Below are 14,836 nucleotides of genomic sequence, written 5' to 3'. Positions count from 1 at the left end.
GGTGATAGTGACAAAGCAGCAGCAGCGGCAGTAAATGTCTCGGGATCGGGAACAAAACACCACCCGCCATCACGCCAATCTCTGCATGAGCGAAGACAGCAATTACCCTTACCAGCCCCGATGTCTCACGCTGGCTATGCTCACAGGTGAGTGTACGTGTGGCCAACAGCAAATTGATGTCGCGCCATGTTACTTACTCTTGCAAATGATGTGGGGACTGTCAATGTAAACAATAACAAAACAATCTTTCCTTTGCTTTCAGAGGAGCTTGTTTTCACATCTCTTTTATGCAACATGCTCGCACAGGGCTCTGTTTAATGGAGAACACATTTTCACTACAACAGCTGTGTAGAAAATGGCTGAAAGTCTACGTACACGAAATCCTTTCAGAGGTGCTTGAATCAAATTGCTTGTAATAAATTAGTATAAAGATGTATAAACAGGTTAGGTTAAAAGTTTCACCTACAAGCATCACTAAGCGTCGTCAGTGAACACATTCCACCTTGTTGGTCATGTGCTGGACTATTACGCTAATACGTTGAAACATGAAATAGTCTGGCACATTACTCCACTGTTCATTGCGAATTGTTGAGTGCTACACTGCAGTTTTTGGATCGAACAAACAAGATATGATTTGTTCACCTAATATCGCTATGCTAAGCTAAGCTAAGCTAATCGGCCGCGAGCTGTAGCTTCATATTTACCGTACACACAACGAGAGCGGCGTCAATCTTCTCATCTAACGCTCGGCAAAAAAGTGAACACGCGCATTTCCCAAAAATGTAACATGAATTTACAGCATATACAAATACATGAACAAATGCATAATTGGTGCTTTTCCACACAAATAATAAAAATAGACCACATAAATAATCCTAAACATTGTGCATTGTTGCTTTACCTGTTGAGAATACCACCTAATCATTTGTTTGTGAGTTATTCAGGCGCTGTGGCTCTGAGAGCTCAACAACCCCCATCCATACTGACACACTGATCCTTGAAGTCTGATTAAACAGAAGGGGAAGCGTGTCGCAGGGTGGAGGGTGCATTTTACCCTTTACCTCTATTTAAATGGAAATCACGCTTGCATTACCAACAGGTGCCTGCGGAGATAACGCAACTCAAAATTAGCATTCTGTACATGTTGTCTGCAGCATCAGCCACATCCTGGCTGACTAAAACCTCTATAATGGTGTGCAATGAGACGCACTAAATCTGTGCTATTAACAATATGCAGGGTTCCCTCGTTTCCTCTGAAATCGTGGAGCAGTTTAGTCAGTTTCGAGAACATGACAGCGCAGAGAATAAAAGGAAAAGCAGGCTGCCATACTGAGAAATGTGCTTTCAGGAATTATCGGGAGCGACACGTGCGTTTGAAGTCAAAATCTCACACTGCTGCGTGTAAGTGCAGCCTGTGTCACTTTGGCATACTTGTCAAGTCTCCAACCAGCCCGCATTCAAATAAACGGCACTCTCTTTTCATATAGGTTATTGTGTTCTTGTGTGCGAGACCCGGCGATGAAGAGAGACGAACATTTCAGCAACAAACTAGCTACTGACTGCTGCTTCCAGAGACATCAAAGAAAGCATCAGAGGCTCACTGTGCTGATTGACACATTGCTCCAGCACAACTCCTCTCTGTTGGCTTCAGTTCCTCTGAAAGGTCCTCCGGAAATGTGACAGCGAACACAGTTTTTATTCTCATTTTGATCAGCAGCACTTTGCACTGCCGGTCTGGCCCTCCTGCCTGTGTCTGCTTCTAGAACTTAACCAAAACAAACACAACAATATATGGGACACAGGGCATTATGCTGTCTCTGTGAGTGTGTGTGTGAGTGTGTGTGTGTGTGTGTGTGTGTGTGGTGGACGTGTTCTTGTAAACACACCACACCTGCACAGCAGGACTTCCATATGAAGCAGATGATCTGATTAGGAGCACCTAGCGGCACACATTTGCATATCAAAGGGACGTTCTTTTAAAACGCCCTCTTCGTTTGTTCATGTTACAAAAAAGCAACCAAGTCGCTAAGAAGTGCATCCAGACCCCCTGATAGGAGGCCCAATCATTGATGGCGGACATTATGGTCCTAATGGTTTGGTTGGGTACATTGGCCTTATAGCCCAATAAGCATTCTGTACAGGAGCTGCTATCATTTACATAAATCTGCAGATCATTATATATTAATTATAATTAATGACAGAATATAGGCCTAGGCATTACACTGCATACATAAGTTCATTTTCCTTGTAATAAGAGTATCCTGACACATATGAGTGTGATTAGAAGATTAGGATGTCGCTGGTCCTTCTGCAATATATGCCCCTCATTTCCTCCTGTGGGTATCTGCCTGAGGAAGGCGTTAACACTCCATGCCAAAAAGATTTTGAAATTTGGTTAAGTGTTCTCGGCAACTTCCCTTGAATTGGATCTACTCTCATACACATCGTTCATTCAAACACCATGGTTACACATCAAGCAGAGGCTGCACTCTCAAAAGCCATGAAATCTCTCGGTACTCTGGCCTCACTTCACCCGTGTTTCAGGGAAACAAGCCTTTGTGCGAGCTTGTGGAGTGCTGCTCTCAATTCACTAACACGAAGCACACCGGTCTTGAATCCTAAAACCACGCTGCAGCTCACCGCCAGATATAAGCATGATGAGACGGGCTGAACCTCGGCCATAAATCATTCAGCTGCGCTGAGTTCATTTGTGAGAAAAGCTGTGTTTTATTTGCAATCCATAAAACTTGCAGTACATTAAGCAGACGTTATAGACAGTCCAGTACAGGGACTTCTCCGTGTGTTGTGTCCAATTCAACCCCACTTACAGTATGTATTAATCTGACCTCATACAGTAACCTCAAACATACAGTTTTAATCTGGTACTTAAATTACATAATTACACATCAGGTACAAAATGTAGACTTTTAAAAAAGTTAATAATAAAATATAATATAGCCATATTTCCCAAGTAATGTCTCAGAAACATCCTTTGCGTACTATCATTTCATTTTGGTAAAGAGTGTTGTTAGACAGTGATGTTAAAGGACATGACAGTTACAGTGTAGGCAAACAATCAGGACTCTCACGTTTACATTCCCTAATAATCCCCGGTGACACATTCACAGAAGTAAACAAAAGAGCTGTGTGCGGATACAGAAAGGGTGAATATGACCGATGACAGACTGTGAATTAAATATACATGACATAGGCTGCAGCTGCAGTGACATGGATCTCTCTGTGGCGTCGACTTTATTACAGTTTCTGTGAATGTGACAAAGCATGATTACCGTTAGGACTCCAGCGGCTGCAGAGAAAGAATAATTGTGTGTGTGAGCGCGTGGTGCCAATCCTCTGTTCGATCCCTGCTTCCAACAGAGCTTTGCTTTTGCATCTGGTGTTATCAATGTTGTCAATGTATCCGTGAGAACTCAAACCGGACTTCAGTGAAAGAGACATCGATTCACATTCCCGCTCAGCAGAGGTGGAAATACTAAAAAAAATCCCTCTTTTATTGCTCTGAAAGCATTTCGGGTGGTTAATATCTTTTTTTTTTAGTCAGAACAACCCCACCTGCCGTTTTCAGACGTAGCCAAAGCTCTTCATCATCCATCCACAGAACACATGAGAACAAAAAACCCGTAGGTTAAAAAGCAATTTCGAACTCCTCCATGTTACCTTTTGAAAGAGATTTCCTTCACTTATTTCAACTACTGTGCATCCTCAAAGCTCTCGTACACCTCAGTAATCTGTTGGTTACAAGTTGCAGGTTATTTGTCTTATCAGTCAATGCCTGAAACACAGAAAGAAAAACATCTTCTTGTCAATTTTGGTTCAGTGTAATCGCCCCTACATTAGCAATGTAACTTAGCATGTAAGCTCTGGTCATGTAGCAAAAAAAGAAAGTGCATTGGAAATATATATCACACTAAAATGATAGTAAATGACAGAGAAAATAAGGTATGCTGTTATAGCAGTCAATTTACAGTGCAGGTGTTAGTACTTTCTGCTGTGTTTTAGCCCATTATCTGCGAATGGTATATTCTGAATGTATTCCGATGCACGTTAGGCTGACTTCCATCCGAGCAGATGTTGGTTTTATGAAAGTATAATGAACTGAAAACAAGCAAATTCATCAAATCACCCTCAACGCAAAAAATAAAACCGTGTGCCAACAGCGGACTGCTTTGTAGAACGAAACGAGGAAAAACTAAAAGTCACATTACAGCAGTGTTCCTCCTCAGTAAATTCAACTCTGCATAGATTTAGTTTAAGACACACACAGGTAAGAACTGATAACAGTACTATGAAGGGGAGCGAGAGGATTTTATACTTTCTTTCCAGCGACGCCTCCTGCTGGCAGCTTCTCTGGGTGCCGTGTGTACAAATCAGTAGAGAGGTCCTTGTGTTCAACAGTCAGTCTGGGCTGTCACAGAGGCACTAATGATGAGACAAAGAACAAAACAAAGCCGTCAGTCACATGGCAACCAGTCACTGAAGCAATCACTCGGATTAACATTAATAAGAAGAAAATACTAAATAATAAAACAGACTTAGCTTGGAATTGAAAAGTGAGGCTGCATTTATTGCAATTCAAAAGCCTGAACTCGTGCCACACTGTCACGACTAATGACATCAGTGGGGAAGCTTCCCAATCACATCCTGTTGACATCGTCATTATGTCTTTGTTTACCAGAGCAAAATTCAAACCCCGTGCTCTAATTTAGTCGACACCAGCCAAAGCCTCGACGGCTCGAGGTAATTCTGTATCTAGCTTAGCACAGGGCTCAGAAACAGGACTTGGGGAGGGGTCTGTGCCTACCCAGGGAGGTGGTACTGTATCGGGTCCGCTGCAGAGTGGCGTAGCTGGGCTTGTCGGACAGCAGGATGCGGTGGGCCGGACGGGCCATCACTTCGCCGTTCCTCTGCAGGGAGGCGCACCTGCGAAATGTCAGATCCAGCTTGGTCTGGATGTTACTGGAGCTGTGAGCGCGCTTAATGTCCACCGGCTCATGGTTCCCAGCCTTTCCGTTGACCAGGTGTACTTTGCAGTTGTGGCTGTCGCAGCTCTGAATGGCGCTGGTCTTCCTCTCTTCCGGTGCCACTGTGGTCAGCGTTCCATTGGAGAGGGACAGCTCTGCTAAGTGACTGCTTGCTAGCTTCCCCAGTTGTCCTTGGCCGTTCATACGCCTGTCTTGCCCCCTGATTGGTGACCCAGAAAGGTCTTTCTTCATGAAACCAGGTTTGAAGAAAGACAAGAGGCTGTCGTGGCTGCGACCCTCCTGTCCCCTCTGCCCCCTCCTGTCCTCCGGTTGAATGACCATTTGTAACAAGTCTTTTTGTGCCCTTGAGGTCACCCCTGTCTGGACCTTGGTCCTTCTCAATGTGGAATCTCTGCTTGGAGGTGCACTGTGGCTGATATGACCCACTAGAAGGGCCCCTCTCTGAAGCTGAAGCTGGAGGTCCAGGGTCCTGCCCTGGTCCTGCCTCACTCTCTTAGATGACCTCTGCCTCAGAGAACCATAATCCCTGGCTTTGACATTGCTGCTGTTACCGACTCCCTGGCCGATGCTTCTCTCCACACAAGGTCTGCTCTGCCCCTCTGGTATTTTGGGGGAGTAACAAGTGTCAGAGCTGGGTCTGTCCGTACAACTGAGACTGCTACCGCTAGGTGAACTGCAGTCCTGTCCCACTTCAAAGGCTCTTCCCTGGGCATTCCTTTGTGGTGGGGTGGCCACCAGCGTTATGATAGGGTCTTTGGTACATCGTGGCCGCCGCCCAGACTCCAGGTACTCCACCAGCTCTCCAGGCTGGGTCTGGACTGGGTGTTTAATGCGGTCCTTGGAGCCAAAAGACCATCGCAGTGGCAGAACTTTGCTCAGAGTCTCCTTGGGCTTAGTTGGTGATCTCATGCTTACACTCCGGCCTTGGGTCCCACGGACAAACGGCTTGGCTCCAAACCCATCTAGAGGAAAAGACACGATATGTTATTACATACTACTACGATGCTTACTACTTAATACTTACTTATAGTATGCTTTCAAATTGATTTATCATTGATAGCCTAAGGTTTGGAAGGATGCTGTGGTGGTCCCTGTTCCCAAATCCAGTTGCCCCAAAACTCTTAATGATTTGAATAAAAACCTTTGAAACACTGGTCTTAAATCTTAATGAAAACTTGATCCCATGCAGTTTGCTTATAGGCCACACAGATGAGTAGAGGATGCCAGTCACTTTGTTTTAACTTACTTTTTAAACTGGCCTCTTTCCACGTTGACAAAACCACGATGACCTTATTCTATCATGTTTTCATTGAATTGATTTTATGTTTTTCTTTGGTGTCATAGTTTGGAAACCTATCTTTGAAGGACAGGAACTCTCTGGATCAAATTGTTAAATGGTCTAGTAGAGTCCCCGTACGCCAGATAGTCCCATGCTATAGAGCAAAGCGGGATGAAAGCAGCTTTGTTCCAGCAGCTATCACTCAGCTCAACAAGTTGTAGCAACATCGCTAGTGGTTATTTATTTTATTGTTTTCATTTCAGTGGTCTTTTTAATGTTGTTTTTCTCTCTCTTTTTATGTCCTGATTACTGGAGCCTTGAATACTTTCATCATGCTCGTCTATTGTGTACCAAGATGGATGCCTTGTCTACTGCAAACCAAGGTACAAATAAAGTAACCTGAACCTGAATAGCTAGTGAACTATTGGTATAATTGTATGCAAATACATAAAATAAACAAGCATGGAGTTAAATATTCAGGATGAAATATTTTACAACTGAAGAACATTTTAATTCACTTTGAGGCAAAAAAAGACCTCTAAAGACTATTAGACTACATCAAATGTAGTATTGTAACAATATAACATTGTAAAAATACATATTTCACGGCATTGGACTGACCAAGCCATACAGAATATTATGTGGTTGTCTTGTTCACTTGCTTATTGCTTATTCACGGAAAACGACAACGTATATAGTTAAAAGCCTTAAGATTTTCATGAAATTTAACTCCGTTTTTGATTATTTATAATTGGCATTTTTTGCAATAACCATTCAATGATGTTTACATTCTGTAATCACCTCTCTATATAGTAGTTTTCATCATTAGTGGCGGAGTCCGCCATTCCGGCACTAGATGCAAATTGTTTTCACATGCAGGACAGATTGACAGGAAATGATCCAACGTTACTGCTAATGCTAACAGACCATTTCCTACTGCTGCTAGTTCACATTAAAAGTGTTCAAATGGTGAAACACAGGGTGACTTTAATTGTGAGGCAGATGCAGGAAACGCAATGTGTGTGCCACAGAGGTTAGCGCTGACAGTGATCGTCACTCTGGGATCAGTTTTAAATATTGTTGTTGTAATGAAGAGTAACGGAACAAGAAGAAGAGGCCACAGTGAGCTGTTAGATGAAGAGTTGCAGTCAACAGGCTGCACCTTGTGTGCAGCATGAAATCAGATTTGCCTATACTAAACACTTTTAAGTGTTTTCTATGTGCAGCAGTGTCAAGACAATTAAAACATACTATACATGCTACTCTAGATACCTACTTGTTTCTACTGTTTTGGAGGGTTCGTCTCCAAACACTGGCAGCTCAGGAGACTCTGGGGCCTGTGTGGGCCCCGGGGGTCCAGGGATGGGTCCTCCTGACACCACACTGCCCCTCTTACTGCCCCCCGCCAGTCGGACCAGCCAGTGGTCAGAGGTGGATGAGCTGGTGGAACCTGCAAAAAGAACCAAAGAAGAGATCAGAGTTTGTGTTTTTTTGCACAGCAATTTATCCAAAATGGAGCCACGGACAGTCACAAACATGTGCACCAGAATATAACTCAAGGCCTCCCACAGCACCGTCTATTGTCCTCACAAAAGTAATGGCGAGAGTGAAGAAACCTTCCTTCATCCACACCGCAAAAGGAAATCTATGTAATCACAGGGTATCATAATTTCCATCCATCTGTGAACACCCTCATTATGCTGAAACCATGAAGATGAATGCTAAAAATAGTGACTGAGATCACACTGAAAATGCACACTGATGCTGTACATGAAACAATACTCCCACAGTTCCTCCATTACTTATACATCTAGTCAAAAGGATGTATAGCCAGACTATATCACAGGCCGCTACAGAGAATCTGAAAGGACTCACCGGTGACTGAGGAACTGGCAGACCAAGGGGGGATGGTGTGTCTCCTCTGATAGAAGAGGATGTAGGCTCCACGTGTGCACACCTCCGCCTCTGGAACCGGCTCAGCGCTGCTGTCATCATAACTGTACCACTGGCCATCCACAGAGTTCCTGCAGAAGGCTGCAATCACAACAGCAATGCAAGAAGATAAGAAGATAAGTGACAGAAAATGTTAAAAGGCCACTGATTCATGTCAATGTGGCAAGGAGACTTGTGGAAAAATGTTTTTAGGGCAATGACCTACATCCTTCAGACTGCATTCCCACTTGTTTTTAATATAGCCTGACTATTGTCACAGTCCTATGTCATTTATTTTTGATTGGTTGTCACTCTCAAGAAGATAAGGTAATTGGTTGTCACTCTCAAGAAGATAAGGTAATTGGTTGTCACTCTCAACATATTAGGTCTTACCTAATATGAAGGCTTAGTTAAACTCCAATATACCTAAAACAAATCATTTTATCAGCACTGCCTGTGCTGTGCCTACACTGCCCTTTTGTGGGGTCCCTGAGGGGGACCATCTACATGCTACCCATGGGGTAAACATAAAACCAACTGTATGTCCTGATAAAGCCTGGTACCACCGATGTGCCCTGCATTACGTCTTGCCTTGCTGAAATCAACTGGATGTCTAAAAATTTCCTGTTGAATGATTAAATAAATGACTCCAAATTATTATAATTTCCTTTTCAGGCCTCAGCACTGCCATTAGTAACACACTCTCGCCTTCTCTAATAATGGTTAGGGCAGTAGTTCGGGCGTCCTTTTTGAGAGCTGTCTTTTGACGCTGAGGTGACTGAAGTTGTTTTGTTCATCTGAGACATTCAACAAAGATTAGATCATTCCTTTCGTTGGCATCTAGAGAAGTTCAGCCATGCTTTTATGCATTCGTTTTGCGACTGCAATTCGCTTCAGACCTCAGTTGGTACAACACACTGCTGCCAGGAGTCCAGTGGTTCCAAAATCTTGCCTTGTCACTAATGATGACCGGGCCTTTGCTGTCTGAGCCCCTCAGCTGTAAGGCTTATCCTCCTTATTTTATCTTATTAATTTGTTCCAAGTTATTATTATTATTATTATTATTATTATTACTACAGGTCTTAGTTATTCAGACCTGTGTAATGCCCGCCGTGCATTCCTCCATGGTGGTTGCACACAGCATACAGGTCGTACAGGAAGTCGGGGGGAGCCAGGTCAGGTCGTCGGGACTGTTTCCAGCCCGGCTGGAGAGTGGGGGGCTGATGGGTGCCGTGGTTGCGGTTCACCATGTGGGGCGTCATGTCCAGGCCCGCCAGGGGAAAATGCACAAACGTGGTGAGCTTGTTCCTCCGCTCTCCCACCTGCCTGAAGCGCTTCAGGTGGAGGATGAGGATGTCCGGGAGCGTCCACAGGCTCATCTTCACCATGCCCTGCTGCAGCTGCTTACAGTGGGGGCACTTCCAGGCATCATCTGGGGCAAGCTGGTGGGGAAGAGGGAGACAAGGGCAAAATAAGATAAGACTCTTCTACTCCACCTCCAGACAAATCAAATCAAATCAAATCAAATCTGAACCTCCTTTCTTATTCCACTTCATTATATTCTTGGAAATGGTGTATGACTGAACCTTAGAAATTCACAGTCCTAATCAGCTTTTCTTGAAACAGGAAGTCCATGTTGCAGCTGTTGCTATAGCTACTAGTTTTGTTCACTTATCCCACCTCCATCTGAATACCCACTTGACTACAGGGTAGGGATGAGTCACTCTATTCAACAAGGTCATTCAGGATTCATCCTGACACAAGGAAAGTGAAATATAACTCATGTTGTGTGTGGGAGTTCAGGTGACTTCTGGACTAAAAAAAAAAAAAAGAGATATTGGGGCGCCCTGTTTGATTCGCCTGGCCCTTTGCTGCATGTCATCCCCTCTCTATCTCCCACCTGTCCTGTCACTATTAAAGGCAAAAAAGCCCCAATAACAATAATAATAATAATAATAATAATAATAATAATAACAATAATAATTTAAAAAAGAAAAGAAAAGAAGAGATAAGATAATTATGATGTTATGTCTTCATCTTTTGAGGCTTAGATAGAAAGTAACGCTTACTTTGACAGCAGTCTCACAGATGTCCCACTTACAAGTTGTGAGAGAAATGCTAATATTGTGATTGCAGTATTTATGGCTAACATTATTAATAATTTGCAAAGTGTGGGATCCTTAAAAAACACAACAAAAAAAAAATGCTAAAAAAAAATGTGGATGTAAACAGACACACACAGTGTATAATTACCATCTTGAGTGTCTGTTTATCAGCCATACATATGAGCAACTAAAGGCTACATGAGCAACTAAAGGCTACATGAGCAGCATCAGCAAGCCTGGACTGAGTACAGACTGAGAGCAGAGCCGTCTCTGTGCCTGCAGCGCCACTTTGTGGTGACACGAGGTAACAACAACAGCAATAAAAGTGGCACACACTCAGCACGACAGCAGTCAACGGGGACTAAACTGTGCATAACTATTGATTGCTTGACACAAAGTGCGCGCTTCAAAGCCGACAGTGAGGCATATTGTAATGCTACCGCTAGTTAGCATTGTGTTTTTTCCGGTCACTGTGTAATGAGTGACAAAGATTTCTTGGTGGGAGACAAATGTTGTCAGTGTTCTGGTACAAGAGCTGCATGTTGGTAAAGGGAACTGTGTGAACTGTAATGTGCTCTTGGTGATAAGGTTCTTTTACTGTATACTTGTTGCTTTCTATACTGTATTAACAATAATAAAATATTAGTAGCACAGTCCCTCATTCATTTTGCTTCATTTCAGAGGTATTCACTATTAGAAATATGGTGGTTCGGTCCAGGTTGGGGTGATAAATAACAGAATGCCTTAAATGAATAATCATCCAACCATTCCAATATTATGATTTGTTTGTACAATTTACTATTTGTCTAGATTTATCTATTTCTTTATACATCCCTGCGCTATTGCTGTTTGATGGAAAGTGGCAAATATGCCATATCAACTATGTTTATCATAAAAGCATTTTATACATAAATTAAATGAAAAATTAAAGTTGAGAAAAACTCAAATCTATTGGTAACATATCCAAGCCTCAAATTAACTAAAGATCTTAAACTCTGCATCCATTGTGTATACTGTACACATAAAACTATTTCACACTGTTCCTGTTCAAAAATCTGTTCTGGAGAGATTAGCTCAGAGTCACCAGAATAAAATGCCTTATCAATAATAATAGCTGCTGCAGAATGGCAAAAACGGCTGTCACTATGATAACATAATGATAGAGATGCATGTTATTTTCGTCACATCACTGCTGCATCCGCCTGCTTACTCTGAAGACACAGTAACACCAACATTAACATGACATTAGGTGGGCTTGATAAACTAGGCTCTTAATGGAGCCACTGGTTGCTGCAGGTATGAAATGATAACAGATGATATATATAAATGATAACCTGTTCCTCTTTGGTGTACAGCTGGAAGCACTCATCCAAGGTGCAGCTGTACTGTTGGACGTGCTGCTGCTGCTGATTCCTCACACTCTCTGCGTCCTTCACCACCTCCTCCTGGATGTTACCAAACAAGCTGTGGCCCGGGACACGAAGGGGAGGTTATATAAAACATGCAAAGAGTAGTCGTGTGTCGGGTTAATAGAGAAAGATTATAGACTAAGTAAACAGGTGGTGGTCTGTAGCAGACAACAAACTGACCAGTCTTTGATTCGGTGTTCCCACTCGATGATGAGCTTCACATGGGGAGGTCCTCCTGAGCCGCAGAGCTTCAGAACTCTGAAAGACGTAAAGGTGAAAGGTCACCCAGCGTAGAGGAAGGAGCTTCTGTACAAATCCCATTAACTGGTACAAGACTACCTGTTTTAATCCAACCATACTGTGAGCTGTGAGGCATGTACTATACAACCATATTAGAGGCATTTGAGTGCACTTGCATTGAGGCTTTTAAACCACTAGGTGTCAGCATTACCACAGTGAGGCATGGATGGCTTCATGTCTATTAACACACCCGTTTTCACTCAAATGTGATATATGTGACACTATTCACTTTACTTAGGAACAGTAGTGCTCTGGGCTAAAATCAGCATGCTAACATGCTCATGCTTTTTGTTTTGTTTATGTGAAGTGTATATGATGAGCAATATGCTGATGTTTAGCAGGAATTATGATTACCATGGTCACCATCTTAGTTATTAGCTAATTAGCATTAAACACAAAGTACAGCTGAGGCTGATGGGAATGCCATTAGTTTTGAAGGTATTTGGTCATAATCCAAAGTATTGCGCTAATTGAAATTGCGACCTGATGATGGTGCGAGATGAAGAGTTAAGGCATCACCAAAGTTATTACAATCCATCCTGAGGAGGACATGGATGTCTGTACTAAATGTCATGGCAATTCCATCCAACAGTTTTGGAGAGATTTCATCAAAAATCACAAATGTCTGTACGACATTTCTTGGCAATCGATCTAAAAGGTTGCTGAGACATTTCAGTTTGCACCAAAGCGGTGGACTGACCAAAAGACATCGCCATCCACAGAGCTGTGCGGCTAGCACAGCTAAAAATAAGCAAACTGTAACAAGTCAATTGGTAAGTACATACTAGAGATTACGTCAGTATGTCCTCGGTATAAGAAACACAGTGATGTTTATGACATTACACATGGACTCAGACAGTTTACAAAGTCTGGTGGGCAGTGAGAAAGACTAAAACACTTGCAATAGTACATTCTAGTGTTTCTACTAGTGTTTGATGTGGGTTGACTTGGGAACAGAGCATATTTCAGAATCATTAGCGTTCAAACACTATCATTACATTAGTTTCTAGGATACAGTGTGCTGCATATTTTCAAAAGATTTCAAAAGCATTTGCCCCCATCAACACCATTCAACGAATGAATGAACTGTTCTTAGCAACTACACAAATGGAAGTCCTTTCAAAACCTTGCCAAAAGGCCCCTTTGAAACAGCAATTCACTTCAGCAAGTGAAAGCCATCAGACATGCATTTGTGAAAAGTCAATGCTGTAAAATCAGGTCTAACCTTTACAGTTGATATGGTATGCACAAAAAGACGATAAGAAACTAAACACCAGCTTCAGAACATCTTTATCGACCACGCCAATCATGAAAAAAGGCTGGACTTTACAACTTTAACAGTCTTACGAGTGTGTAACGTGTTTTTACGTCTTCAGGAACTGGCTGCCTGCCTGTAGCTGTAGCCTCTCTCAAGAAACACTATTAGATTAGATTAGCTATAAACTGAATTAAATCTGATTACATTAGATCAAATTGGAATGAGCCTTTGGGAACATTGGGTCATTTCAGCATTAAAAGTTTTGACCATAATACCAGTAATTCTACAACAAAATAACACATTTAGAATAATGTAATAATCCTCTGGTCTAATAATAGAAGAAAGAAGTGTTCACACAGCCAGTTAGCTCAAACGATAACAGTCATCCTTGCAGTGTTTGCACCTGATTTACCAGGTAGAACATGGAGGATATACATACTTGGAAGTAATATATGTATCTGCTTCAGAAATGTGCCAGACACACTTGCATCTGAGGATACAGAGCCTTTTATTGCATGAATGGTTATTCACTTTTATTTGTCCTAACAGGCTTTCAGGATCCAGGATTCAGCAGGGAGTGCAATCAACACCCCCCAAACTGTGCAGAACAAAAGCCAATAAAAGTTAAGAAATGCCAATTATACGTATGGTGAGCTCTGGTGATGAAGAGGAAAAATCAATTAACACATCCAGAACAGCAGGACATGTTTGAATGTGTTTTGAGACCCTGAGAGCCAGCTCATGCTGATTGGCCCTCCTCCAGAATTTAGTTCTGTGTATTGTTGACACCCTCACCTGTCGACAGCAGGGTGGCAGAGCGGCCGCCCGTCCTGAGGTGACAGGTAGCTGTAAAACGATGATCCTCCCACCACACGGATGTTGAACAGCACTCTGGTATTCTGGAAGACGGGCACAACAAAAACACTGTAAAGCCATGGATTATAAGAGTATAAACAATGACATTATAAACTTTCAGGACTTTACGTTTCCTACATGAAGCCTCTCCTCAAATACTTTAAGTTTGAAATATTGTGGACCCTTCAGATCTCACTTTGATTTAGTTGATCACAGTTCAACACTGGTGGGGCATGTCGGATTCAACACTGGTTTGGTTGACTCCCTAAAGATGCAGGTAACCCATAGATCTACAACTTAACAGGGCTGAAAAATAAGTACCCACATAAACCATTAAAACAATGAACTGTGGTAGCTACTGTCTTTTTCCATGTGGTGTCAGGTTTACTGAACTATCTCACATCTTTAGCCATGCTAGCAGCATTAGCTCTATGGATGGCAATAATGGCTGGTCTGTTGGTCAACCACTTCCAGACTAAAATATCTCAACAACTGTTGAATGGATTGGCATGAAACTTTGTACAGACATTCACGGTCTCCAGAGGATGAAGCCTGCTGACTTTTGTTATCCCCTGACTTTTCCTCTAGCGCCACCACGAGGTTGACGTTTGTGTTTTCCAGTGAAATGTCTCAACAACTATTTGATAAATTGTCATGAACATTCGTGTTTTGGTTTATCACCAAATTCCTGCAAA

At 42.5% G+C, this 14,836-nt stretch overlaps 1 protein-coding gene and 1 long non-coding RNA gene across 2 annotated transcripts in view; both read right to left on the bottom strand.

Moving 5' to 3' along the window:
- Positions 1 to 2,703: 2,703 nt before the first annotated feature.
- LOC139300734 (uncharacterized) lies at positions 2,704 to 3,750 on the bottom strand. The gene is made up of 2 exons (XR_011598851.1): positions 3,679 to 3,750; positions 2,704 to 3,264 (listed from the first exon to the last, which is right to left on the bottom strand). It is a non-coding gene; the product is annotated as an uncharacterized lncRNA (long non-coding RNA).
- A 1,037-nt stretch (positions 3,751 to 4,787) lies between these two features.
- Positions 4,788 to 14,836, bottom strand: part of usp43b (ubiquitin specific peptidase 43b) — a 56,027-nt gene continuing 45,978 nt past the window's right edge. Inside the window, exons 9-15 of the mRNA XM_070923566.1 lie at positions 14,082 to 14,185; positions 11,909 to 11,986; positions 11,654 to 11,783; positions 9,311 to 9,656; positions 8,158 to 8,316; positions 7,559 to 7,732; positions 4,788 to 5,965 (exon numbers count right to left, since the gene is read on the bottom strand). Coding sequence (XP_070779667.1) covers positions 4,788 to 5,965; positions 7,559 to 7,732; positions 8,158 to 8,316; positions 9,311 to 9,656; positions 11,654 to 11,783; positions 11,909 to 11,986; positions 14,082 to 14,185 — 2,169 coding nt within the window. The remainder of the gene's footprint in view (positions 5,966 to 7,558; positions 7,733 to 8,157; positions 8,317 to 9,310; positions 9,657 to 11,653; positions 11,784 to 11,908; positions 11,987 to 14,081; positions 14,186 to 14,836) is intronic.

Source organism: Enoplosus armatus, chromosome 17 (assembly GCF_043641665.1).
Source record: "Enoplosus armatus isolate fEnoArm2 chromosome 17, fEnoArm2.hap1, whole genome shotgun sequence".
Lineage (NCBI taxonomy): Eukaryota > Metazoa > Chordata > Actinopteri > Centrarchiformes > Enoplosidae > Enoplosus > Enoplosus armatus.
This window is presented reverse-complemented; position numbering and strand designations above follow the sequence as displayed.